Below are 26,074 nucleotides of genomic sequence, written 5' to 3' on the forward strand. Positions count from 1 at the left end.
CTTTTTTCCACGCGTGAACAGGTAGATCCTAGTTTACTAATTCTCATTCAGAAAGTTCTCCAGAAATGGTGGGCAGGCAGTGATGGTTTCTGTCTTTGAACCTCTGACAAAGAGTCTAAACACAATAGACACATTTTCTTACCTGCCAATTGATTTTCTGTGGCTTATCAGGTGCCCACAAATAAAGCCCATGAAACAGTCAGAGCCAAAACTTGGATCTGCAGAAGCCACCCAGGGGAATTTCCAGGATATCTGGTAAGGAGGCCTTCTTAGCCTAGGTTTGGTGCGACTCATACCAGGCAGAGCAGACAGCCCATGTTTTTATTGACTTGAAAAAAAGCTGGTTATTTATTTACTTGAAACAAGTGTGTAAGAACATGGTGGACTCCTGGCATTTGGGGAGGATGCTGAGAGAGAGAGACAGACAGATGGGTGGTGGATGGGGTTTTGATGAAAGGGATTGGGTCTGTTAGAGAGCAGTTGGATCGTCTCTCAGAGCTGCAGAAGGTCAATAAACTTGATGCTTCTCAGCACTCTGCAGTAATTCAGATAATCTGGCACCCATTGCTCTGTGCTTTTACAACCTTGCAGATCTGTGGGAAGAGGGCAAATGTGTTTGACAAACTCCTTTGTCCTGAGGACAGGGAAGACATGCTGAGTACAGGATTTCAGGTCGGGATACCTACTGCAATAACTGGATATAGGGTGGTGAGACTGGGATTCAAAAAGATCCAAGGAAACGAGGAAACAGCATTCTGAATGAGTTTCCTGTGAAGTGACCAATAACCAGGTGAAGAGGCGGGGACGGATAGCTCAGTGGTTTGAGCATTGGCCTGCTAAACCCAGGGTTGTGAGTTCAAGCCTTGATGGGGTCACTTGGGGATCTGGGGCAAAATCAGTACTTGGTCCTGCTAGTGAAGGCAGTGGGCTGGACTCTATGATCTTTCAAGATCCCTTCCAGTTCTAGGAGTTGGGATATCTCCATTAATTATTATTATTTAAGAGAGATCTACTTAACTGGAAGATAAGTAGGCTGGAAGTTCTGTTTCCTCAGGAAGTGCAAAGCTTTCAGGGACAAGATGCATCTGAGAGTGGTACTGAGCCCAGGGAACCAGATTCTAGCAAGAAATTTGTATATCCATTATTCACATGCAGAAATGGATGGTGAATTATGACTTGATTAGAACTCCCAGATGGTGGTTTCAGGATTCTTTTGTGAAAGAGGAAGGCTACACCTGTAGGTGAGTCTGACTGTTCCAAGATGCATATGTTTTTGTAAAAGAATGGGTGAGCTTTTCTCTAGGTTCACCTCTAAGGGCTAAAACTACTGTAGGAGAATGAGAGACCACCCAGAGTGAATCCTGCTGGGACTTAGCCCAGATGAGTTAGTTTCCAGGTAAGGAATTATAAAACTACCCTCCTTCCTGAAGGCCACCACTATCACGGATATGATTGTAGTGAAATTTCGGGGGAACAACTCAGAATTTAGGTCATATGGGAGACAAGTTGTCCCTCAAAAGAAGTGGGCGTAAGTCTGGAGGGTTTTAAAGAGGGATAGGGACTTGAGTTCTAAGTAATTGAAGGATTTGATTCCAGCATGTAATGAGTCTGAAAAAGATCCCTGGAGATTCCTGAGAAGGGGATCTGTGGTGGAGGGGCATGCTTGTTGAGTGTCTATGAGGGATGGGATGGGAGAGAGACCTATGCTCTTCAAAGGGGAGAGAGCAGGAAGGCCTTGAAGGCTCCACTGAGACACAAAATAGTGCCAATAGTGCTTCTCTCTCAAAAAATAATATCAAATCAAATAAAAAAAAGAATGACGGGGGAAGGAGGTTATAAAGTAAATCCCTTACCTCTTCTTTCTCTCAGCTGTCCCTGACATCCAGTCGAGCTCTGGCTTTAGCATGCTGAGCCCCGCAGTTTTGGTTCATTCCAACTGGCAAACAGCTGGGTGGACAAACTGCTCAGTTGCTGCTTAGCTGAACATTTGAAGCACACCAGCCCTGCAAGAGAAGACTAGGGAAACTGCAGTCCTGGCACCATTACAACCTCCTTCTATATGGAGGGTGAAAAGCCTGCATTAGCTGTGCTCTCTTCCAAGGCTCTTATGGTTGAGGACTAAAGACGTTACCTCAGGAAGAGTCACTTGCTACCTCCCTCACTTCGAGGCAGGAAGATGCAGAGGAGTCTGGAGATATTGGCTGAAAACATAAGGGACTAACATCAAATCTCTTGCTCCTGATTGGCCCTTCAATTCCTGACGGATACCAGAGGAGAGGAACAACACACTCTCTACACTGGAAAGCAAAGCCACAGAACATTTTTGAAGAAAAAGGCGAGAACACTGTGTTAATTACAGTAGGAGAAAATACATCTATTAAATGATGGGCAGCAATTAACAAGAACTTGCTACAGTATTCACACAGTCAATGGCAAGTGCCTTTAAAGGACACTTGATAGATTTTTTTTTTAAGAACAAATTTTACCAGTTAGATAGTGTTGCCTCAAGCCAGGTTTAAATTGTGAAGCATTAGTGACTTGGACCTCATGATTTATGCACCGCCTCTCCGTGCTCTTATTGAAGAGATTCTTCATTAGAACAAAGCTCTAGCTAGAATTATCCAAATGGATTTACTCAATATTTTTGAGAACTGAGCTGTGGCGACTCCAACAACTGGCATGGAAGTCCCCTTTTCCTGTTTAAAGAAGACAATGCTGATAACTGATTACACACTATGTTTGTTTAAACGTTATAATGTTTCACAATCGTTAAACACAGAAATCTGTTTATTTACCCAAACAAAACAGAGGAAATAATTCCAGCCCTCAGTTTTTGAATTTTCATTTAAACTTGTGAACAGTAGTTCACAACTTAGATAGATGTTTGTGTATCTATGTACCTTCAAAATACTCATATTTCATAGCCTTTTTCACATTAATATTCACCAACAGTATCACAAAAGTTCTTTTTTGTCTTTTTCGTTTTCTTTACATAACTGTAAGCAATAGTAATTCTAGAAACACTAGAGGGGATAAAAGCATATCAATGTCCCACATTACAAGAAAAAGTGCACATTACTGGGTCACAATCACAGTCATTACTTGGAAAACTATATGTAACAAGTAGCTATAAAATATCACTGATGCCTTCAACTCATTGTCAAAAACTGAATTACAGAAAATTTTGTACATGAAATAAGGCAAATTCAGGAATGCACAAGGAACTTGTTAGTCAACAAAAGCTAAACAGAACAAATAGTACAGTAAGCATGAACGAAAGTACTTGTCTCTATATATTCAAAAATAAACTTGCCTTAGTGCACAAAAAAACACCATTAACGTGTATTCAACCTTATAAAATAAGAAATAGGGGATGGGAAAAGTTGGGGAGAGGAGAGAAGAGTTTAATTAAAGTTGCAGCTGCATCCATTTATCATTTTTGTACAGTTTTCAGCTAGGTGTGGGCATTACACAAGTCACACCAGAAATGTCAATGGCCTTTTTTTCTGTACTTATTTTGTTGAAAGGAATAAATAAATAAATAAATAAACACAAGAGTGCAAATTTTCAGATTGTCACTTGCAACCTCTTAACATTCAATCATCTACATCCAATCGCTACTAAAGGGACTTGTACAAGACAGCAGCAGCGATCACGGAGTTAAATGAGCTAGCTGTAAGAAACCAATTTTTTTAAAATGATATGTCTTAAAAAACCCCTCATCTCTATTAACTGCTAATAAAGCTGCAATATATTACAGGATGGAGGTGAGAATGGCATGAATGTAAGGAAATGCATGCTTCCTTTCAAAGTGATTCCAGAGATGACAATTTACAGTACACAAGGGAAGGGTTATCCAGCATCGAGAGTTACTTGTTGTAGAAAGAATATGAAGTTGGGGAGAAGGGCAGGGACAAGGGGTTCCGGAGAGGAAGAGGGGGACTTACAATATCTCCTCAAAACATTTTTAGGACCAGTGAAAAAGTTTACCAAAGTAAAAATGAAAAATTTTGAATGAAAACAAAAGTTTTTTTCTGTTTTGTTTTTATAAAAATTACATTTTTGAAAATACAAGATCCTTTCCATTGCAATTGTGTCCTGTGGCAACAGGACTTTTGGCAACATTTTGCCATATACTGCAGCTTAAGTCCAATGAGTCAGTAGCACATTCCACTAATATTGCACTTGGATCTTGAACCAATTTTTACCACCACAGCATCGTCTCTTTCCTCCACTTGTTAGAACGAGTTAACAATCTCTAGCCACTTTTTTGATATTTATGCTGACACACTAAAACAAAAAGCAATAGGCTGAACACATTAAAGTACCTCAGAACTATCGGAGGTCAAAGTTCACTTGAACACATCACTTTATGGATCAAGAACAGTGTGGCATTATGGTAATTAACTCTCCTAAAAAGACTGCAGTAATTGAAGCGTCTGCTCTGGGAACTCAAAATGTCATTAGTGGAAACTCCGAGATAAGACTAGGCCAGCATGAAGGTCATGTGACTCAGTTCTGCTGCAAAATAAGGTTTTCCAGTTCATCTGCAGAACGCAATAAAAATGCTGCTGATTCTCGATACCCTGCAACAAGCTGCCGCACTGCATTTATTTCAGTTGGACTCAGCTGGGGTCTAGAGCTTGTACTACTGGAGGATCCGGAGCTGGTTGCTAACTGCCTCTTCATACTGAGATCTGTTGGACCTGGAAATAACAAATGGAAAAAATGGAAGCATTAGGTTTTCCTGCCAGAAAAAAGTTTCACTACGATAGATTTGTAGACACAATTCAAGAGCAACGACAAACTGCTCGCAGCGGTTTATCAGTAAAAGGTGAAAAGTAGCAGCTATTCATATTGAGGGCATGTTGCAGTTCCTTTTGATATGTAACAGGGTTCATTCACTCCTGGGCTTCTGCTAACATGGCCCAGGGTATGGGATCACTGGTGGTGGAAATGTCAATCTCAAGAGTAAATCTTGTATGTGCAGGGGGCAGAGCTTTCTCAGCAACTGGACCACATATGGGACTTGCTTCCTGAAGAGATTGGGATAAACACCAAGCTCCAGAACAAAATGCAAAACCAACTTATTTCCAGCCATTCTGCAGTAACGCCAACAGAATCACAGTTTAAGGGGTCAGGGGGAGGGGAGGAACAACTCCCTACTCAGTGGAGGAATGGAAGGAAGGGAGAGAGAGAGAAGCTTGATTAAAACAATAATAGATTTGTAAGGCCCTGGAGATGGGAGCGGTAGATAAACAGATGTTAGCAGAAGGGCTAAGAGCTATACCGATTTACGTCAGTTGAAGAAATGGCCCTTAATGTTCCTTAATTCTATTTCCTTTTTGGCAACCCTGAGATAAAGCTACCTGTAGATAATGCCATATTTTTGTGGTCACTGAAGTCAATGGAAAACTTCCCATTGACTTCAGGGAAGTGCAGGCAGAGTCAGGCACACAAAAAAAGACTGGTCACACAGAACCTGCACTGTTAAACATTCTTACTTCGAGATCTGGAATTGGTAGCGTGAACAGGTGAACTATAAAGACAGCCTAGCCTCCATTCACATTCACCAGTTTTACATTGGTATGACTGCTTTGTTTTAATAGTTACCCCGATACACCTGGGATGAATGAGAGAAGTAGGCTAGTGAATCTACCTAATGGTCATCATACATGATAGGGCAATGACTATATCACGATGAAGCTCAAAAGGAGAACTCTAAGGAAGTAAAATCTCAACACAGCATACTGAACAAGAGTATACAAATCATAATGTCAGCTTAGCTGAATGGTTGTAAGAAGCCATTAAAGACTTCTAAATTTATTGTGCCAGTACTGAAAAGTTGGCCATTGAAATATTGAGGGCATCATGCTCCAGATGAACCTACTTTAATTTTTATGTTCTTCCCTGGACTCTCATTCATGTCACAGCCAAAAACACACAGAAAATATATGGCAGAGGAAAGTTTCTGTAGCAGAACAAATCTTTTTCTGAAATGAAAATGAATGGTTTTGCTTCTCAGCAATCCAGATTTTTAAATAGTTGAATAGAATATTAAATTTATTTCATCAGTAAGTACAAAATGTTGTAATGTTCTCCTTACTTTAATGGGCTTTTTCTTGCAGTATTTCAGCACAAGCAGTGAGACATCTCTCAAAGGAAAGCTAGAAGTAGGCCTGATGCACAATTGACATAAATTGGTGTGGTTCCATCAAACCAACAGAAGCTGAGGATCTAGCCCAGTATCTTTAAATGTGCCAATTAACCCCCACAGGGAGATTTTTAACTCCACAGAGTGTATTTTTTCTAAAATCCTAACGGAATCTGGAAGGAAAATTCTATGCCAACTGCAACCAATATCCACACACTGCACATGCAATGGATCATCAAAACTCAGTCAGAATTCACCTGAGTCTAACAAATTAATAACATAAACTGAATGCTGGTACAGAGGATCACTGAAGATGTGGGAGCTCACTCTATACTCACATCTATACCCAACTGTTCATTTGTGGCATCTCGGTCACCTGGGACTACAGCTCTTCCTGAGGCCCTTTTGATGATCTTGGACACATGTGGGACAGTTACCCCACCTGGTAAGAGAAGAAGAGATGCTAAGGGAAGCAGCTGGATGAGCTGCAGGCTTTGAATCCCCCATGTAGAGAGGAGATTGAGCAGAAATTGGTGACCCAGGTTACATCCTGGAAACAGTTTGAAAAATAAAGATGAAATCTATAAGAGTTTTAATGCCCCAAAGAAACCAGATACCCTCCCCTCTTTTCTTTTGCCTTTATTTTAAATGTTCCCATCTTAAGTGAAGTGAATCACCCCATCCTTGATGTTTGAATCATCTCTTCTTAAAAGGCAGGGCTGAGCCCTGTGCCACTGAAAGCTATAAGCACTAGGCACATAATGTTTTCAAGTCATGGAAAACTTTCGGCACCCAATCAGGATGAAGTTCCATTGTGCTATGTTCTGTACAATCACGTACCAAGACTTGGCTCTACCCTGAAAAGTTTACAATCTAAGAAGGAAAGCGACATATGAAGCATAGGAAGAGAAAGATACAATCAAATATATGTTGGGTCTTTTTGGATGACTATAGCTCAGTTAAGGGCCAGCCAGTCCCATCTGTCCTCGGCGTGTCATGGCAGAGGTGGCAGTGTTGCAGGAGAGAGTAGTAGCCTTACAGATCAGTGCAGGGAGCATTGTCTTTGTGTAAGGGGCAGTGTGGAAGAGGGCACAGAGCCACGTGTGTGAGACACCGATATGAGCAAACAAGGCTGTCATTGGCGGTAGACAACAGCAGGTTTAAGGCAATGTGATAGATGAGAAGGACAAATAAGGACGGGCAGATTTGTGAGGGGCCCATAGAGGTCAGGAAAAGAAGCTTGAACTTGATGAAACAAAACACGGGGGAGCTAGTGGAGGAATTCAACATGGGAGAAGATGAGATTGGAGTGTCAGGCAAGCCAGACAGCCTGAGCAGATGCACTGTGTGTGAACTGAGGGGAAAGCTGGGGCAAAGTGTGATCCTCCCAGATCAGACGAATTCCTACAGATTTCTATCAGGACAATGAAGGAGTTATTTCTGTGCCAGATTACAGCTTTCTGTCCCCAGCCATTTTGAAAATAAGTTGCAAGGATTTCTTTTATAAAGGGGAAAGTATTTTTCTTTCACTCTCCTTGTACTCAGAAGGAGCTGAACCACCCTTTTTCTAACTTTCCAAAAGGATCAATTGTACCTTTCAGCACAGCCTAGCGCTGAGGCCAATACAGAGCCACATTGGCCCATGGGAGCTCCAGGAGACACAAGAAAAGTGCCTGCTGCTACCCTTTTGTGGGATGCAGCGTTCTCTTCTCTCCCACCCATGCCGCAGAACAGCGAGGAGTGAGGGAACAGTCCGTGCGTTCCCTTGAATGCAGGAACTGCAGCTGTGCCCAATCCTTACCTGGGTTATGAAATGGGGCTCTTGCACCGTGCCTCCACGGCACACCTGGGTAAGGGCCAGGCACAACTTACCTATAAGAATTTACTGTGGGCCGGAGACCAAAGCTAGGTAATTTCATCCTGAAAGATTCAAGTTTCAGAACATTCTGAATGACTGAAAAGAAAAAGGGCTAGAATGGGAGCGTGTACACAGCCTCATCTATAGCTGTCACTAGCACTCCCTGGAGACTACATATAGTGCAGTGATGCTTCCATTTGTGCTAAATCACTGCCCCACTCTGAAAAGAAATGAAGTGGGTCTGACACACAGTTTCAACACTGTAAGTGTTACCCACACCTAGTAGTATATGTTAAGAACATCATAACTCATTTGTAGCTTCATTAGTTGTACTGGTTTCTTCGTGAAATAAGGCATAAATGTATCACACACTCTTCACTGTCTGTATTTTTCTGCCTATCCATATGCAATGTCAAATACTCGGAGAGCAACCTGAAGCTTCAGTAATAAGAATTAATCTATACAGATTTATATAAACAGGTGACTAATTCTATAAACATAAACCATAATTTATATATAGGGATATATCAGGGCTTTAGGCACCTAAAGTGACAATTGGCACCTGAGTCTTTTTGTGACTCTAATCCTGGGTGTACTCCAGTACTGAGCAGTACCTGTAACTACTGGGCTATAAAATAGGCTCATCTGAGACTTCCTCAATTTGTCCTGTTGAAGCTGTTCCACTGTGGATAAATCATTGGCTCAGGGAGACTGGATCCTCGGTCTCCCACTTCCCCAGTGAGGGCTCTAACCAGCAGGCTACAGTGTAATTGTCATGCTTACTTTCTCTGGCCCAGTGTTACTGCGCTGTGGCTAAATAATGAAAGAATCACAGCTCTGCAACCATTCCCGGGGATTCCTCTCTGCACCAGCTTCTCTGCAGCTCCTGGGCTGCAATGCAAAAGAGCCTGGCCACTTCCTGATTCAGGGCCTTTCCCCTTGATGGGCCAGGAGGAAAGCAGTGTGGAGTGGACTGATGGGAGTTGTAGTCCCCTGCTTAGCAAATCCATCGTTTATTTCTACGTGCACACGAGTAGGTCTTTTAAAATACTTTTAAATAACTAGTTAATGGACTGCTTTCATGGACCTTTATCTCCTGAAGCCACAAGTACAAATGATTACATCTGGTGCAAAATGGGCAGCTTAGAGAGAGTTTCTTATACTATTTTCCCCTTCCCTTATGTGGAAATTCATTTCTTAATAACCTTATGTTCTCTATTGTTGTGGTCAAAAACACCCACGCAATGATTTTAGTTCAAAGACTCAAGCCTGAGGCCAGTTTATTGACATACATACCAGTGCACTGGGGTGCAGTCCGAAGACTGACACCCCGAGGGCCGCTCGCAGGTGAGTTTTAATTTCATTAAACCGCAAGTAAAGTACAAACAACACGTCATGAGTTAAGAAATTAGGGTTGGGGTCAGTTCCTCCCCAAACCGCGAATTAAGAAATTAGGGTCGGGGTCAGTTTCCCCCCCCTCTCCCCTAGGTACCTTCCTCATTTTTCCGAGAAGTGGATGTTTATTTGGGTAGAGGGGCGCTTGGTGGTTTTCCCCAGGGGTGGTACTTGGCACCAGTTTGGGTACATTTCTCAAGACACATGTTATTTTCCGGGGTCTTTTGGTTAAAGATTGGGGGGGGGGTCCATGGGATGCCTAAAGAAGATCTTTGATTGGCTATTTTTGTAGATAGCTGGAATCATGGAGTGGGTCACAGATCACCCAAAGGAGAAGCTGCATGAGTCAAGAAATTGCATTTAGCTAAAGTTACTTATTGCTTCACACAAGTGGTTATTATATTTCATTAGTCATGAACATATTTAATTAGTGCTGCTGCTGGGGCTTTTCTTCTATTCTTTCCCTCCTTGCCCCCCACTCCTCTGGTCATGACCCTTGGCCGAGTTTGGCTGGGAATTGTGCAGTCTAGTCTAGTTCAGGCCCTGGCCTGGGCCCTGGCCTGTACTGCTTTAGCATAACAGATCTCTGTTGGAGGGTTTATTTTGGGGCCTTCAGATTCACAGCTCTGGCTATTAAAAAGAAGGCCCCCCTGCTCTATTTTCCCACATTATTAACCTGGCACTGTGCCTGGCACTCCCTTTCATTAAAAGGAAATAATAATCTGCATTTTTTGCAATGAACCTTTCCATTTAAATTTCCCCTCGAGTATACCAGGCCTGCACCTTTTGGAATACCCTGACCTGTCACAGAGTATTTCATGACAATGAACAAATCTTGATATACAAGGATGATCAGCTTGCACAGTAACTTTGGTCTGTGGCAGTGTGCAAACAAAGATTAAGCACGTACTGGACACCTGAAGACAGGGTCTGTATTTTTTGTTGCTTAGTACACACTTTTATAAATCAAGACTGCTACCTATCATTTTCACCATAGCACAGCTTCTTAAGCAGTGAATTAGACAAAGTGTTCAGACAGAGTTTTCTGAGGGCCACAGTGAGACTGATGGATTTACATTTTAACTTTAAAGTTAGGGAGTCATTCCAATTACATTCACCTTATTTCTTTTGCAAAGCTTAATGGTTCTAGTTTAATTACATCATTCAAAATATTAAATTTTTTAATAGGAATCCTCTCTTCCTAGGAATCCTCTCTTCATGCACTAAACAATCATTTATCAGATTAGCTGCTGAATAAATCTAATATTAAATATGCTGTTGGACAAACAACTTTACTGTAAATTGCAAGATCTATAAGTGAACTAATTATTGCCTCATACACTATTCACTGGCAAGGTCAATTATTTAAAATTTCAGCGTCAGATGTATGATATGACCAATGATAATACAAACACTGACGGCTCATGAGTGGCCACACCATATGTGAGTTGTCTCAACAATAATCTCTTCAGAATTGCACGCTACTAGTGGGTAACTACCAATATGATAGTTAATAGCCTGCTGAAAGCAAATAATGCTCTAATACATTTAACATAGACTCTCAAATTGGTCGTTATTATTGTAGGCAATAATTATAACAGCAATACCTCATTAAAAAAAGACTGACATGCATTTAAGCGTGTGTTAAGATGTCAAATTACTTTACCCCATGACAATTAACCAACTTTTTTCATCTATCAAGATGCAAAAGGCAATGGCATTTAGCTATAACAAAAGGCACGTTCCCAAGAAGCAGGGACACTGTCCATACCTTGAAATCTATTATGCATAGTCTTTTTACTGTGTAATTTTTATTCAAATATTTTTCTTCAAGTGCCACTGCAAGTGGTTAACATGCATTCAGATTGTTTCATATCCCATTCCAATAAAATTAGACTTTAATAGTTGTTTTCTATTTATGTTATTTTTTTCCAAGTGAGCATTATTTATTATGATTAGAAGTATGATTTATTATTTTATTTTGCATCTACCATGTTTCTCCTCTTCCTCTCTCTCAAAAGAGGGCAGATATGTGCGAAGCAATAATTCTCAGTGCTGGGACATCTCAGGCCAGGGTAACAGACACTAATGAATTGGACTAAGTCTTTTTTCTCCATTCTGCTTCCTTTCCCTCCCTCAATTGCATGGGAAACAAAACACTTAGCTAATTCAGTTAATGGAAACACAGCTTTGTAGCTTGAGGACGGAAAAGTTAGAAAATAAAGATATCTGTAACTATTCACCGTCATGCATTTTCAAGTGACAAGCACAAGACACTTGCTTGGAGATGGAGGTGATGACTGAGGCCCACCAGTGTCTGCCCCTGCCATCACAGGAAATCATCATGTGGAATACACCAACCTCATCCTAATAGATGATCCCTGCTCTACTATGCCGATAAAGGTGCAAAATAATGTACCCTTCCGTTATACCCTGTCAGAGACATTTCTTCCTGATTCCAAATGTGGGGGTCAGTTTAATTTTGAGCATGCCAGCATGAATCACCATACATAAGGATGGTGGGGTCCATACAAAGTAGAAAAGAACAAGCGTATTGGAAAACTGTTTCCATCGCTCTCAGTAAGAGGAAGGAAGGATGATCATAAGATGGAAGTCTGTCGATAATATAGGGAGTCAGGAGACTCCCAGCTCTGCTATAGAGCTGGCCAAGTTACTTAACTTCTCTGAACCTTATTTTTCTCTTTTGTAAAATGGGGCGAATAATACTTGCCCAAGCTCTTGCCCCTGTCCCACAACCCTGCATTTCTTCCCTTTCCCCCCACACCTCCCAATCCTTACCTCACACATCTAAGTCAGGCTACTTCCTCCTTTCGTTCCTCACTGTCTGGATGCCAACACAGGGAGCATTTGAAAGCACAGGAAAGACAGTCTTCCTGCTTTCAGTTCCTGTGCCTGGCAGCACAACAGATCCCACCAGCCAGGACAAGCAAATACATGGAAAGTCCTGCTCAGCCCCTACAGCCTTGGTTTGGTGCATGCTCAGTCACACTGTGGGGTCGGCGCATGCCCTGTCCAATTGGCAAGTCAGAATCTAAGGGGATGGAGCGTGCTCAATGCAGACAGAATCTTTGGAGAATTTAGCTGCCAAACTCTAACAACGTCACCCGAGCATGTGTGAACTGAAACCTGGCCAAATCTGGGTTAATTTTCATGGGGATGGCAAGAGTCACGTTCCTGACACCAGGATGACACCCCCTTACCAAATGTCAAGCCCCTGCTCCAAAGAATGGAGGTGCTAGAGCTTCTCATTGAAACAGCTTGAGATTTTTTTTTAATGTGGGAAAAACAATGTGTTTTACCCTTGATCTTTTTCTCGGAAATGGCTGAACTGTTTTAGCTGAAACTTCCCCAAAAAATTCAGCCTGAGGTGGTCACTTGACATGGAAAATTTCTGCTCATACAGTTTAAGTTTGGCAAACAACTGAAAACAGGATTGCGTTATGAAAAGTGTGGGGAAACATTAACTATAGTCATTGCTACCTGTGCTACCTATAACAATAGTATTGTTTATTGCAATGAATATAGGGCCTTATGCGCCCATTCTAGGGTTGTTGCCAGGTAGGGAAGTAAACTCAGATTGTCCCTTACACTAAGGCCCCTTTATACTGCTCTGGCAGTGTAAATGGGTTTTAACATGTGGTTATATTACATCTACTCCTACTTCAAGGCCCCTTTATATGACTACAGTCAGTCTGCAGAATTTTTCTATTCAGTTGCATGGTAGGGAAATGTGTCCCCTAAAAGTCTGGAGGGTTCAAATTCCTAAAATTGCAGTGCCCCTTTCATCCATGTGGGGTTTAGGGACATACGAAAACCAAAGGCAATCTGCTTGGAGGCTTCTATACGGCTCTCTGCTTCCTCGTGACAGCCTGACTCATACAGGGGCTGTCAGGGTCTCTGCCAACCCAGAGAGCTTCCAGGGAGAGGGAGAAGCCATACATGTTATTGCAGACTCCATGTAAAAGAAGTTGAACTTATTTACCCTGCGGGTTTGAGGTGGGGAGAGAGAATTTGGCACTTTCTGCCTAATTCCTTTCCTGTTCTGCCCTCTCCAATTCCCTATGTAAAACCGAGATGCCTCTTGTTCAAGCTGCTGCAGCCCCATCCTCCCTTTCCTTGCCCATCCTTGCCTTTTATGCTGAGCAGTTTCATGGCTCCCCACCCCCTACACTTGTATAAGGAACTAATTACGATACTATCATTAGACATGTGGAAGCACAGGCTGAGGAGGCAAGCACAGCACAGCAGGGTATAGACAGGTCCCTGATGAGCAGTGGGGCATGAGTAATTGGGCCAGGGGATGCCTCGATTTGAAGGATGGGATCAGAGAAGGGAGGAAATTTACAGGGCAGGAGGCAACCAAATTAAACGAGTTACGTCATATAAAATACACATGTCGATAATTAAATGAGTTACGTCATATAAAATACACATGTCGATTTGACTATTAGATAAAAGAGTTAATTGGAGACAGTAATTACATTACTGTAGGAAAATGTCCAGAAATAGATATTCAAGCCATGAGTTTTTATCCAGCTTTTGCAAAAGGCTTTATTTTGTAGCAGATACAGATGACAGTATGTGTCTATGCACCATCCTGAATAAAGTGTGGGCTTGTTTTTACACTGTCAGAACATTTGTAAACAAGGCAAGAATGTCAGATGGGGATTACTGAATTCAGAAGGAAATGCTTTTTCAAAATGAAGACTTCTTTAGTAAAGGAAACAATCAACAAGCAAATTCTGCTCTACAGACACTAACCCTTCCCAATGTACTCATGTAAACGCTAAAAGACAGCAGTGCAGCTCCCTGCAAAAAAGAGCCATTGGAGCAGAGGAACAATTGCCCACAACTTCCCTTTGGGCTCTTTTGGAAAGAATAGCGCCACTCCAGAGCAGTCCCATCCACCCCAATTAGTGCCCATAAACAAGCCAACAAACTCTCATCGTTAATTGTATCAAACATTGGTGACAGATCTAATCATCACAGGCACTCTATCTTCTTCCATTGCCAGGAGGAGACCATCAACTAATGCAGTCGGTGCAGTTTTTACCCTACATAAATGCCTATAATCAGATTGACTGCAATCAAGGAAATCTAAGGAATCAAGAAAGTGCCAGAGTTGCCTTGCCACAACCTGCTCAATTACCTTTCCTAAAGAGGAAGAGCTCTGAATGGCCCAAAAGCATGTCTCTCTCAGCAACAGAAGTTGATCCAATAAAAGATATTACCTTACCCACTTCGTCTCTCTAATTTCCTAAAGGCACCAGATGGGACTCAGGCCAATAGTTAGCCAGATTGTCAACAAGTGTTGGTTTCTGAACTTCGGTGTATTGTTCTTGTTGGTAAGAGGAATACAGAAAAGGAGCTGGATTAAACAATTTTTCTCACCAGCTGACTCATGCAGGGGATCCTGAGGTAAGTAATAAGCTGAGAACAAATTCTAATAATTTTCAGCAAAAGGGGTGGGCACACTTGTGCAATCTTCTGATTATGTACCAGTCTGGGCCCAAGTGGGGAAATGGTTTGATAGTCATCAGGGCAGAGGGGTGAATGGCTGACCAGCTTCTGATGCAAGATACACAGTGGTAGTGGGGCCATGGATGTTGATGACTCAGTGGGCAGATGGTAAATCTTCATGTGGGATTGCAGAACCCTTGCCTCAGGCAACACAGGAATACACCACAAAGAGGCTGCAGTACTCCAATGAATTTAATAATGCTTGGTTTCTTGGGTCTATTAGTTGTGCAGTGTCAGGAAAGCTCCAACCATTGTTTCTCCTACAAGGCCCATTAGGGTCCCTAATTGTGGCATACCACTTGGCACTCACAAATTAAAGATACAAAGAAATTAAAAAGAAGTTCACCATCACAGTTGCTAGCCAAGTAACCACTCTTTAGGATATTGACAATAGTATCTAATTTTTTTAATTGCATACTGAAATGAAATAGAATACTTCTGACATAGCTGTGCAATTCAATGAAATATGGAAACAACAGCAATGTATTTTATTATAAACTGTGGGGAAAAAAAAGCACAGTTCAAAAATCCCCTGTTGTAGTTAACCAGGACCTGGCATTATGTAAAGTGTAACAGGACAACAATGGCCGATGGCCTCTGTTGAGTAGTTAAGATATGGATAACTGTTTAGAGGCCCAATTCTGCTCCTATTTAAGTCAATGTCAAAACGCCCACTGACTTCAGCAGTGGAAGCTGGATCTGTTCTCATGTGCCCACAGTTTAAAAATACATTGCGAAAGTGAACAGCGTTTTCTCAAGAAAACTAGTTTCCAGGGATGTCTTATACTTATAAAAATATTTTCTCAGAGAACCTTTTCAGCATCTTAAACACGTCTTCTGTGCACATGGAAACAATTACAACTGCAATTTTCCAGCTTTGAGTTAAGAGTTTTGACAGCTAAAATATTGTCATTTTAAAGACTTTCAAAAACTCAGTTTAAGTCAGTCTCCAACGTTAGAGACAGAGGAATATTTTCTTCTGGTCCCAGGAACACCACATTCAGGCTCACTGTTGCAGTCCTGATAACAGCGGTAACAGTTTGAAAACTCTCAAGAAAACTAATTAGCATAGAGAAAACCGAGGACGAGACTGAACAGTTAATTTCTTGCAAAACTAGGCCTACTGATTTACCCTGTGCACCTGAGGCACCACTTTCCTCAACCAGAGAAGAATCACCCAGGACAAAAGCCAGTAATCCCTGTCCTCTGAGACATTCTGTAAATCCTCCTTTTGGATACAAGAGGCCCAGTCTTTCAATGTAATCATTTTTTACTGACAGATAAGAGCATACTCCTGTTACCACTTGGGGCAAAAATCATTTCCTATAGTCTATATCCATAGGCAATCAATATTTTTTACTATTCCAAACAAATGATACAATTCTTGTTTGTTTGTTACTGTTATCTGCTACTGTAATGAGAAAGAAACCTTGGCTAACCAAAAGACATCACTACTTTTTTTCAGAGGATCCTGTCACCTTATGGTCACACAAAATTACCTACATTATTTTCAGCTCCAGGTAAACAGGAACTCAACATGTCTATTTTACACTTGTCATGTCCAGTCCTCAACCTGGGGTAAATCACTGCAGTCAGTGAAGTCCATGGAGCTATGCAGACTTACTCCAGCTGAGAAATGGGCCCAAATTCGTATAATTTTGAAAGGTAGAATATAGTATTTTTCAACCTCTAATTAGAAAAATGCAAGCCAATAGCCACGTTTTGTGCTCTACTTAAAAGTAGACATAACAATAGACCAGGTCCTCATGAAGCTGTGCCTATTTACACATCAGTGGAGGATCTGACCCAATATTTGTACTCAGCTTTGTTAAGGGCTTAGGACTTGATCTTGTCCTGTTGTGAATAGCCCCATTTAAGCCACAAGGGGACTACACACAGTACTAAGCAGTATGCCCAGCAGTTAGCAAGGCTGGGCCCCAGTCATGTAACCGATACGAGCCTATAGATACAGCACCCTTTAGATTAGTTTTAAGTATTGTGGGAGGTAAATGCGTCCACAAACACACAGACACACACATTGGTAAGGAAACTCACCACTGCTAGAAGCATCGCTGAGATTTAGCAGCCCACTTCCTAACCCTCTGTAACTATGGTAACTGTAGGTCCCATTTCCATTGATGTACAACACCTCCTGTGTGCTGGAAACAGCTGATGTTGAGTAAGTGACCTGGGCTGGCTCTTGTTTATATTGTTTGTCAGCTGGAGCAGCTTCATCCTGCCAAAACAATGTTTCATTGTAAGGTTTCAAATAATTGTTAAAGTTCACCTTGAATGAGAGGGGCTATTTTATTGTTATTTAAAACTCCCCAAGTGTTACTTTCACAACAGTGTAATAAGCAAGAAACAAGCATGTACATGTTTTCAACTGACAGTTTATCAATTGAAAAGAAATCATGAGAATAGCCATGAACATAGATTTCCTACAACCATTGATTTGCATTTTGCTAGCAAATCACAACATGATGGGTGCTGTCCAAACACACAGGAAGACACAGTCCCTGCCTGGAAGAACTTACAATCTCCTGAAAAACTCAACTCTAAATCAAAATAAAATGGAAGGAACTGAACGCAAATGATTATGCTCTGGCATTTAAAGCAACCCTCTTGGTGCAGAAAATCAGTTTTTTCTTGTTATGATAAAGCAACATAAAATGCATTGGCATGTTCTCTAGATGGATTGATCAGCATCAAGGATACAGGAAATAGTGTGTGTGTGTGTGTGTGTGTGTGTGTGTGTGTGTGTGTGTGTGTGTGTGTGTGTGTGTGTGTAAAAAGAATGAAATAATCTTTTCCATATCTGGAATGATGTGGCATTACGACACAGGAGACCAAACCTTTCTGAGCTGGAAGCTTTTGTTTGTTTATTTTGCATATGAGTTTGAAGAGTTAGACACAACCAAGATTATTCAAGTGAAAAAATTGTATTATTGAGAGAAGCTTTTAAAATATGTTGCAGCAGAATACTGAGAAGTCAGATAATTAATTGCATGGGCATTGGGAACATTAATTTGTATTGAGGCATATATTTGCATTATTAAGATACTTAGCTGTACTGAATTCCACTATAAGTTCTCTTCAATAACATATAAGAATCCAAATAAAGGGATAAAAACTGCAATGTATTTTTGCCAAAAGTTTAATGTAATTTACTTTTTATCTTCAAAGGTCATGCTGTCTGTTATAAAGCAGAATGGATTTTTTTTCCTGTGAGAAAATATTCAATAAGCTATGCAGTAAAGTTTTAGCTTGGCAAGAAAGCTTAAAACATCATCCATTCCCTAAAATTCCCAAAGCTGCTGCCTTATTTTCTGATTTGATATGAAGACTTTCCCCAAAACTAGATGATATTTCCATTCACATACTCACTCAGGGTCTGATACAGTTCCCAGCAAGGTTGATGAAAAGGTTGACTTAAAAGGGAGTTAGATCGGGCTCTCAGGGCTCCCTCGTGTTTTAAAAAGCATCAGCTTCCTCCTACTTTGTCCTTGCAATTGTACTTTGGATAAAAGATCCTCTCTCTGTCTATCTAGGTATTTACACCATGTTCTACAACAGATTTATTCTTTCCTTCAAGTGTCTTTGCTTTTAAAATTTGGAAATGAAACAAGCTACAGTGCCACAACTCTGAGATATTTGATGTTCTGCACTAGTTGATCAATCCATTCTTGGTAGGTACAAACAGAACAACTGGTAGTCTTTGCTTCTGTTTTTGCAACACAGGCCTGTATGGAATGAGGCCTGTAACCCAGTCTGCGGAATTGTTTACATTATTCACTGAGGAATATTCAGTATTATGAAAAAGACATTGAATGGTAAAACTCTAGTAACATGTCTGAAAAGAAAAGGATGCTATTTTCCAAGAACCTAAGCTTACTCACTACTAAACACATGTGGCTAATCTCTGTTTCCCAAAAATATTGGGAACACAACTCAAAGGAGCAGTGGTCAGAGTATCACTTGCATTGCCACATATTGAAATTTTGTAACCCTAATTTGCCTACATTTGCACCAGTCTTTTCCCTTTAAACAGGCATGTATATTTTTAAAAACAGAGGAATAGATAGAGCTGTATACAATTTTCCTACAAGACAAAAACATTTTTGGCCCATTATTTAACCAATAAATAAATAAAATAATGCTAGTACAGATTAAAACCAACAATATAAAACAATACTAAAATAAGCTTGTGTTTCTGTCCACTTTGACTAAAACCAAAATTTTTAAGTTGTTGAAAACAGTAGGAAGGAATCTGATGAACATACAGTAAAGGGAAACAAGAAAATTGAGTTAAGCCTGTAAGATTCTGCACTGAAGCCACTTCTAGAGCCATTGTTTGCATGAGTGAAATCTACAATTACATGACACTACCAGCTCCTTTTAATTGTTTAAAAATGTATTTAAAAATTGCGGATTGACAGAACTGGAGACTATTTTATTCACAAAACAAGTACAACATAAGCCAAAGTACAGCATAAAGACTGACTTAGATTTACTGGCCAGATTCTCAGCTGGTATAAAAATTGGCATTGTTCCCTTAATTTTTGAGTGTGCTCCAATCTTTATATGCATTCCATCTTTGGCTTCTTCACTGAGACTGCCAACAAAAGTGTCAACTATTGCCAATAGTGGTTGTGTTTTTCGTGATGCACCCAAAAATCATGATGGGCATATTAAAATGCTGACATGGGTCACACTTTATATTAAGGACACATTTATAAATAGATTACAAAAGGTTAATAAATGGTTAATAGATGTTTTAATAAATGGGTAGTCAATGGTTACAACACGCTACTCCTGTCTGTAACATGGTTATAGAACCTATCAACCATTTAGGAACCCTTTCTAAACTATTTATAAATGTACTTTTAATATCAAGTCTGATCCACTTATGGCGAGACACCTGTTCATCTAGCATTTGACTAAAATCATCATCATTTTGAAAATAAATGAGATCACATCCTTCTAAAAGTGTTTCTTTTTCCATTTGGTAAAGCAAGTACTTAGGACCTGAGCACATTGTCCAAGAGCTGTTGGAATACATGGGTTAGATCAGAGAAGAGCATAAATACCTTTCTGGCACAATTCATGCTAAGAAATAAGTTACTTATTTGTTTTAGAAAATAGCAGCCTAGACAAGTGCTTGGTAAGATCATTACCATGGCATTTATCACAATAAGTACATTTTACTTATGAGCCTAAGTGTGTAATGAAGGAGAAATTTTTCCTAAGACAGTAGGCATAAGTATATTTTCTAAACACAGAAGTGATTAAGTATACATAAAAAGTAGTATATTATTTGAAAAATGTACATGTTTCTGTAAAACTGCACAAAAACTGCACTTTAAATTCCAAGCAGCTGAAGACTAGCTTAAAAGAAAAAACACGCACAGCAATATGGGTCAAACATAATCTCCACCAATCACTTGTGAGTACATAAAGTAGGGTTACCAGGCTTCTGGTTTTCGACCAGAACGCCTGGTCAAAAAGGGACCCGGTGGCTCTGGTTAGCATAGCTGACAGGGCCGTTAAAAGTCTGGTTGGCTGCAGCAGCCAGCTCCATGCGGCTCCCAGAAGCAGCCAGCATGTCCCTCTGACTCTTAGGTGCAGGGGGTTCCATGTGCTGCTCCTGCCCGCGGTGCAGGCGCCTCCCCGAACGCCAACTCTGCAGCTCCCATTGGCCAGGAACCATGGTCAATGGGAGCTGCGCCTGCAGACAGATGTGGCGCGCAGAGCCCCTTGGCCATCTCTGCACCTAGGAGCCAGAGGGACATGTTGCCACTTCCCAGGAGCTGCCTGAGGTAAGCACCTCCCAGAGCCCGCACCCCGAACACCCTCCCACACCCAACTCCCTGCTCCAGCTCTGAGCCCACTCCCACACTCCAAACCCCCCCAGCCCCAGTCCAGAGCCCCCTCCCACACTCTGAACCACTCATTTCTGCCCCCCCAGCCCACACCCCCAGCCCAGAGCCGGTATCCCCTCCCATACCATAGCCCCCTACCCCAGCCCAGAGCTCCCTCCCACACTCTGAACCCCTCGGCCCCACCCCCCAGCCTGGAGACCTCTCCTGGACTTCAAACCCCTCATCCCCGGCCCCACCCCAGAGCCCACACCCCCAGCCAGAGCCCTCATCCCCTCCCTGACCCCAACCCCCTGCCCCGGCCTGGAGCCCCCTCGTGCACCCCAAACTCCAAGGTTTACAACTTGGCAAAATTTGAGTGGATTTTCCTGGTGGGAGCAAAAAGCTCATCCCTGGCATATAGACCACCCCCTGCCAAATTTGAAGCATGGAAGTGCTAGAGCTTTTCAAAGAAAAAGTCACCAGAATTTTTTGTAACATGTAAAACAATAGCCTGATTGTTGCAAACAGCAGAATAATTTTGGGTGAAATTAAAAAATCAGGCACAGAAACATTCAGCTCAAATTATTAACGTTTGGAAAACTTATAAGCAACTGAAAACAGGGCCTTCCAATGGGACACGTCAAGCAACTTCAATAACAGGCATTGCTAACAGCTCTGTCTATAGCAGATGTGGGCAAACTATGGCCTGTGGGCCACATTCGGCCCACGGGACCGTCCTGCCCGGCCCCTGAGCTCCTGGCTGGGGAGCCTAGTCTCCAGCCCCTCCCACGCTGTTCTCCCTCCCCTGCGACCACGCCACCGTGTGGGCCGAGTTCTGGCCCACCACTCCTGCTGGGCAGTGTGGGGAGCGCAGCTGGCTCTGGCCGGGTGTTGCGGCTGTGAGCTCCTGCTGCTGGTAAGGGGGCGGGGGATTGGGTAAGGGAGTGAGGGGATCCTGGGGGGCAGTCAGGGATGAGGGGGCAGTTGGATGGGGCGGATGTTCTGTGGGGCGGTCGGGACAGGGAGCAGGGGGGGTTGGATGTGTTGGGGATTCTGAGGGGGGCAGTCAGGGGGCAGGAAGTGGGAGGGGGTGGATAGGGGGCGGGGGCCAGGCTGTTTGGGGAGGCACAGCTTTCCCTACCCGGCCCTCCATACAGTTGGGCAACCCCAATGTGGCCCTCGGGCCAAAAAGTTTGCCCACCCCTGGACTATAGTATATATTGTCCTAACACAATACTATGCTTTATATTAGGTTTATCACATCATAGAATCATAGAATATCAAGGTTGGAAGGGACCTCAGGAGGTCATCTAGTCCAACCCCCTGCTCAGATTAACACTCTTAGGTTTGAATTTTATGAACAATAAACCTGGAAACCCAGATAGCAGAATAATACTTTGCCATATCATGGGGGCAAAGTTTTCCTTTTATTTTAATTTGAATAAAGTTGTTGAATGAAAGTGATCGGCAGTGACGAAAATTTTATTTCCGAAGAGGGCACAGATGTGATTTTGTTTGGCTTTAGTTTTGGTTCCCACTTCATTAAACCCCACTAACAATGTTTGTTCTGGAATCACTATCCACTGAACAAGAAAAAGAAGTATTTACCCCCCTGACAGGCCTGAACCAAATAAATGCAGGCTTACAATGCATATAGAAGGAGTTCAACGTAGGACTCAGGCATAGGCCTTGTGTGGACCCTCTGTCTAGGGTAAATTTAAAGTATTAATTTTTTATATTCCTTTAAGATGAATTTTTTTTAAAGCGTCTAGGCCGGATACTCAACTAGTATAAGTTAGCATTAGTTCCACTTACTTCAGTGAAATTATTATGATTTATGCCAACTGAGGATCTGTACCCGAGTGCATAATCACAACATTCTCAGAAAGGTCCAGTTGTATGGCCTGTTTTCAGTGTTGTACAATGCTTTCATGCCTCTATATGAAAGGCATGTCTCACCAAAGTTTCCATTCCCTGTGTTCGGGGGTAAATAACTCAACCACAAAGTTTACATCTGGTTAAAACTTCTTGTACAAAATTTCCACTGGAAGCTGAACCTTTGAATTCTTTGCAGTCTCTAAGGTAAATCAGATATTTTAAAACTGAAAAAGAAGAGGTTATGTACCCTGTGCAGTAACTGTGATTCTTCGAGACGTGTGTCCCTATAGGTTTTCCACTCTTGGTGTCGGTGCACCCCATGCACACTCGATAGGAGATCATAGCTGGAAGAGACCTCAGGAGGTCATCTAGTCCAACCTCCTACAGGAGGTCAGACTAGATGATCATAATGGTCCCTTCTGACCTTAAAGTCTATGATTCTTTAAAGTCTATGACTCCTGCTCAAAGCAGGACCAACACCAACTAAATCATCCCAGCCAGGGCTTTGTCAAGCCGGACCTTAAAAACCTCTAAGGATGGAGATTCCACCATCTCCCTAGGTAACCCATTCCAGTGCTTCACCACTCTCCTATTGAAATAGTGTTTCCTAATATCCAACCTAGACCTTCCCCACTGCAACTTGAGACCATTGCTCCTTGTTCTGTCATCTGCCACCACTGAGTATGTAATGAAGACCATATAGCAGCCCTGCAGATTTCTGGAATGGAACATTTTTAAGGAAAGCCAGAGATGTAGATTGTGATCTAGTCAAAGTGTGCCAAAATGCTGATAGGGAGTGGGATGTTGACAGCCTGGTAGAAGGCTATACTACACTCGGAAATCCAATTAGAATCCCTGGGTGGAAGTGGCGGAACCCTTAGATCTGTCTGCAATCAAAAGAAAAGTCTATTGGATTTACGAAATGGTTTAGTTCTAACCAGATACTAGGATGGTACCCTCCTGACAGCTAGAGTGTGGATAACGGTCTCCTGGTTGGAAGTATGCAGTTTTGAGAAGAAAACCAGCATGTATATTGTCTCATGCAAGTGAAATTCAAAGTCACTTTAGGGAGAAAACTGGGACGCTGCCATAGGGACACCGTACACTTGTGAAATGTTGTGAAAGGGGGTCTACCATTAAAGCCCCAATCTCTCCAACTCTGCAGGCTGAGGTAATCACCACTAGGAAAGCTGTTTTCCTTGATAAATTCAATAGGAAGCAGGTGGCCATTGGTTCAAACCTGGGCTTTGTGAGGCTTTTGAGAACAAAATTCAGGTCCAGAGCAGGAGTAGGAACCTTTATCTGTGGGAAGAGATTCACTGAGCTTTTCAGAAATCTTGTGGTTGTGTATGTGTGTGTGTGGGGGGGAAACAAACAGAGAAAAAACCTTCAACAGTAGTATGAAAGGCTGTTATGGTTGCCAGGTGAACTTTGATGGAATAAGCTGTAGTAGGTACTCCAGAATCAGAGGAAGAGGGGCAGATTCAGGAGCAGCATTGTGGAGTTCGCACGAGTGGCTGAATCTTGTCTGATTCTGGAGGTAAGTAGTCCTGGTAGAAACTTTTCTATTATTTAATAGTATGTGTTGTGTACCTTCACAGAGCAGGATGACTCTAGCCCTACAAACATCCAGAAACCAAGCCTTGAGGCGAAGAATGCCCCAGTTGGCATGTGTCAGGTGTCCAGCACTCAGAGAGGAGTTGAGGGATGGCTGGAAGATCTATCGGAGGACAGAAAGCCAGGTGAAACAGGTAAGGGAACAACACTAGCCATGACCACACCGGGACTATTAGAAAGACTCTGGCCTTGCACAGATTGATCTTGTTTATCACCTTGAGGATGAGCAGCATCATAGGGAAGGCATAAAACATTCTGTCCATCCAAGACAGGAGGAAGGCATCCCCCGTTGAATTGTGACCTAAAGCTCTCCTTGAGCAAAACAGGTGACATTTTTGGTTTGCTATTGTAGCGAAAAGGTCTACTTCTGGAAACTCTCAAGTCTGAAAGATTCTGGGTAGAACCCAAGAGTCCAACTCCCAGTCATATTCTTGGGAGAAGCACCCACTGAATGAGTTGGCCATGGCATTCTGTATGCCGGGCAGATACATTGCTGAGATCCTTATCTGATGCCTTATGCACCAATTCCACAACTTGATTGCTTTGGCACAGAGGAAAGGGGGTCTCGCCCTTCCTTGACGATTGATATAAAACATGAAGGCCATGTTGTCTGTTATGACTTTGATAGATCTGCATCTGATGAGAGGAAGGAAATGATGACAGGCATTTCTGACCACTCTGAGCTCCAGGAGATTGACATGGAGGATGGTCTATTGAGGTGATCACCTGCCCTATGCTGTCAGGGAGCCAAGGTGCCCCCTCCAACCCAACAGAGATGCACCTGTGGTTACAGTCACTGTTGGGACTGGTTGGAGGAAGGGGACCTCTGCCCCTACATTGCAATGAATCTTCCACCAGTCTAGGGAATGCTTCACCCACTGTGGAACTGACACCTGCTTGTCTAGACTGTGTTGTTTGGTTAGTAAACCATTCTGAGCCACCCCTGGAAACAGCAGAGGTGTAACTTCACATGCTCTGTCACAAAAGAATAAGCAGCCACGGTTTCTGACTGAGGTCTGAGGACTGTCTTGAATTATTTTGATGAGGCTCAGTAATGTCCAAAACCTGTCCATGGGAAGGGATGCCCTGGATACCAGGGAATCCTGACACACCCCTATGAATTGTATATTCAACAGGCATTAGTGTGGATTTTTCTATATTCAGCTGGAGGCCCAGGTCCAAAAACGGGGAAAGCACTGTCCTTGTGGCAGACAACATTTCTTGGCAGACAACAATTCAAGTAGCCAGTCGTTGAAGTACGGGACTACCACTATAGCCTGGCAACACAGGTAAGCAGCCACTACTAACAGAACCTTTGAGAATACTCTCTGAGCTGGGAAGAAGCTGAAGGGAAGCACTTGATACTGGAAACTATCCTGGCCTACCACAAATCAGAGGAATCTCTTGTGAGGTGGGTGCATTGCTATATGGGAATACATATCCTGGAGGTCAAGGGCTGTAGCGGGGTACTTACCCCGCTCCTGCCTGGAAGGGCTTAAAGCAGCCCTGCAGAGGGCTGCAGCTCTAACCGTAGCTGGGCTGATTGGGGAAGTAGCCACAGCTGGGCCATGCCCCAATCAGACCACAGCTGGCCTGTATAAAAAGGCTGTGAGCCAGAGGCCAAGAGTCTCTCTGAGTGCAGAGAGAGAAGGGCCTGGCTGCAGGGAGCTAGACACAGAGTACCTGGGTAGAGCAGGGCTGGGGAAAGGCTGAGGAGCTGGGGAGCTCCAGCTTGGAAAGCCCCAGGCTGCGGCTTAGGAGTAGGCCAAG

At 42.5% G+C, this 26,074-nt stretch overlaps 1 protein-coding gene across 6 annotated transcripts in view; it reads right to left on the reverse strand.

The window, feature by feature from the left end:
- Positions 1–2,769: 2,769 nt before the first annotated feature.
- The window catches only part of NOL4 (nucleolar protein 4), a 260,634-nt gene continuing 237,329 nt past the window's right edge, over positions 2,770–26,074 (reverse strand). For all 6 annotated transcript variants that reach the window (XM_005279957.5, XM_005279955.5, XM_005279959.5 and 3 more), the window contains 2 exons: positions 17,004–17,184; positions 2,770–4,706 (listed from right to left, as the gene is read on the reverse strand). In XM_005279957.5, coding sequence (XP_005280014.1) covers positions 4,513–4,706; positions 17,004–17,184 — 375 coding nt within the window. In that variant the 3' untranslated portion in view covers positions 2,770–4,512. The remainder of the gene's footprint in view (positions 4,707–17,003; positions 17,185–26,074) is intronic.

Source organism: Chrysemys picta, chromosome 2, assembly GCF_011386835.1.
Source record: "Chrysemys picta bellii isolate R12L10 chromosome 2, ASM1138683v2, whole genome shotgun sequence".
NCBI lineage: Eukaryota > Metazoa > Chordata > Testudines > Emydidae > Chrysemys > Chrysemys picta.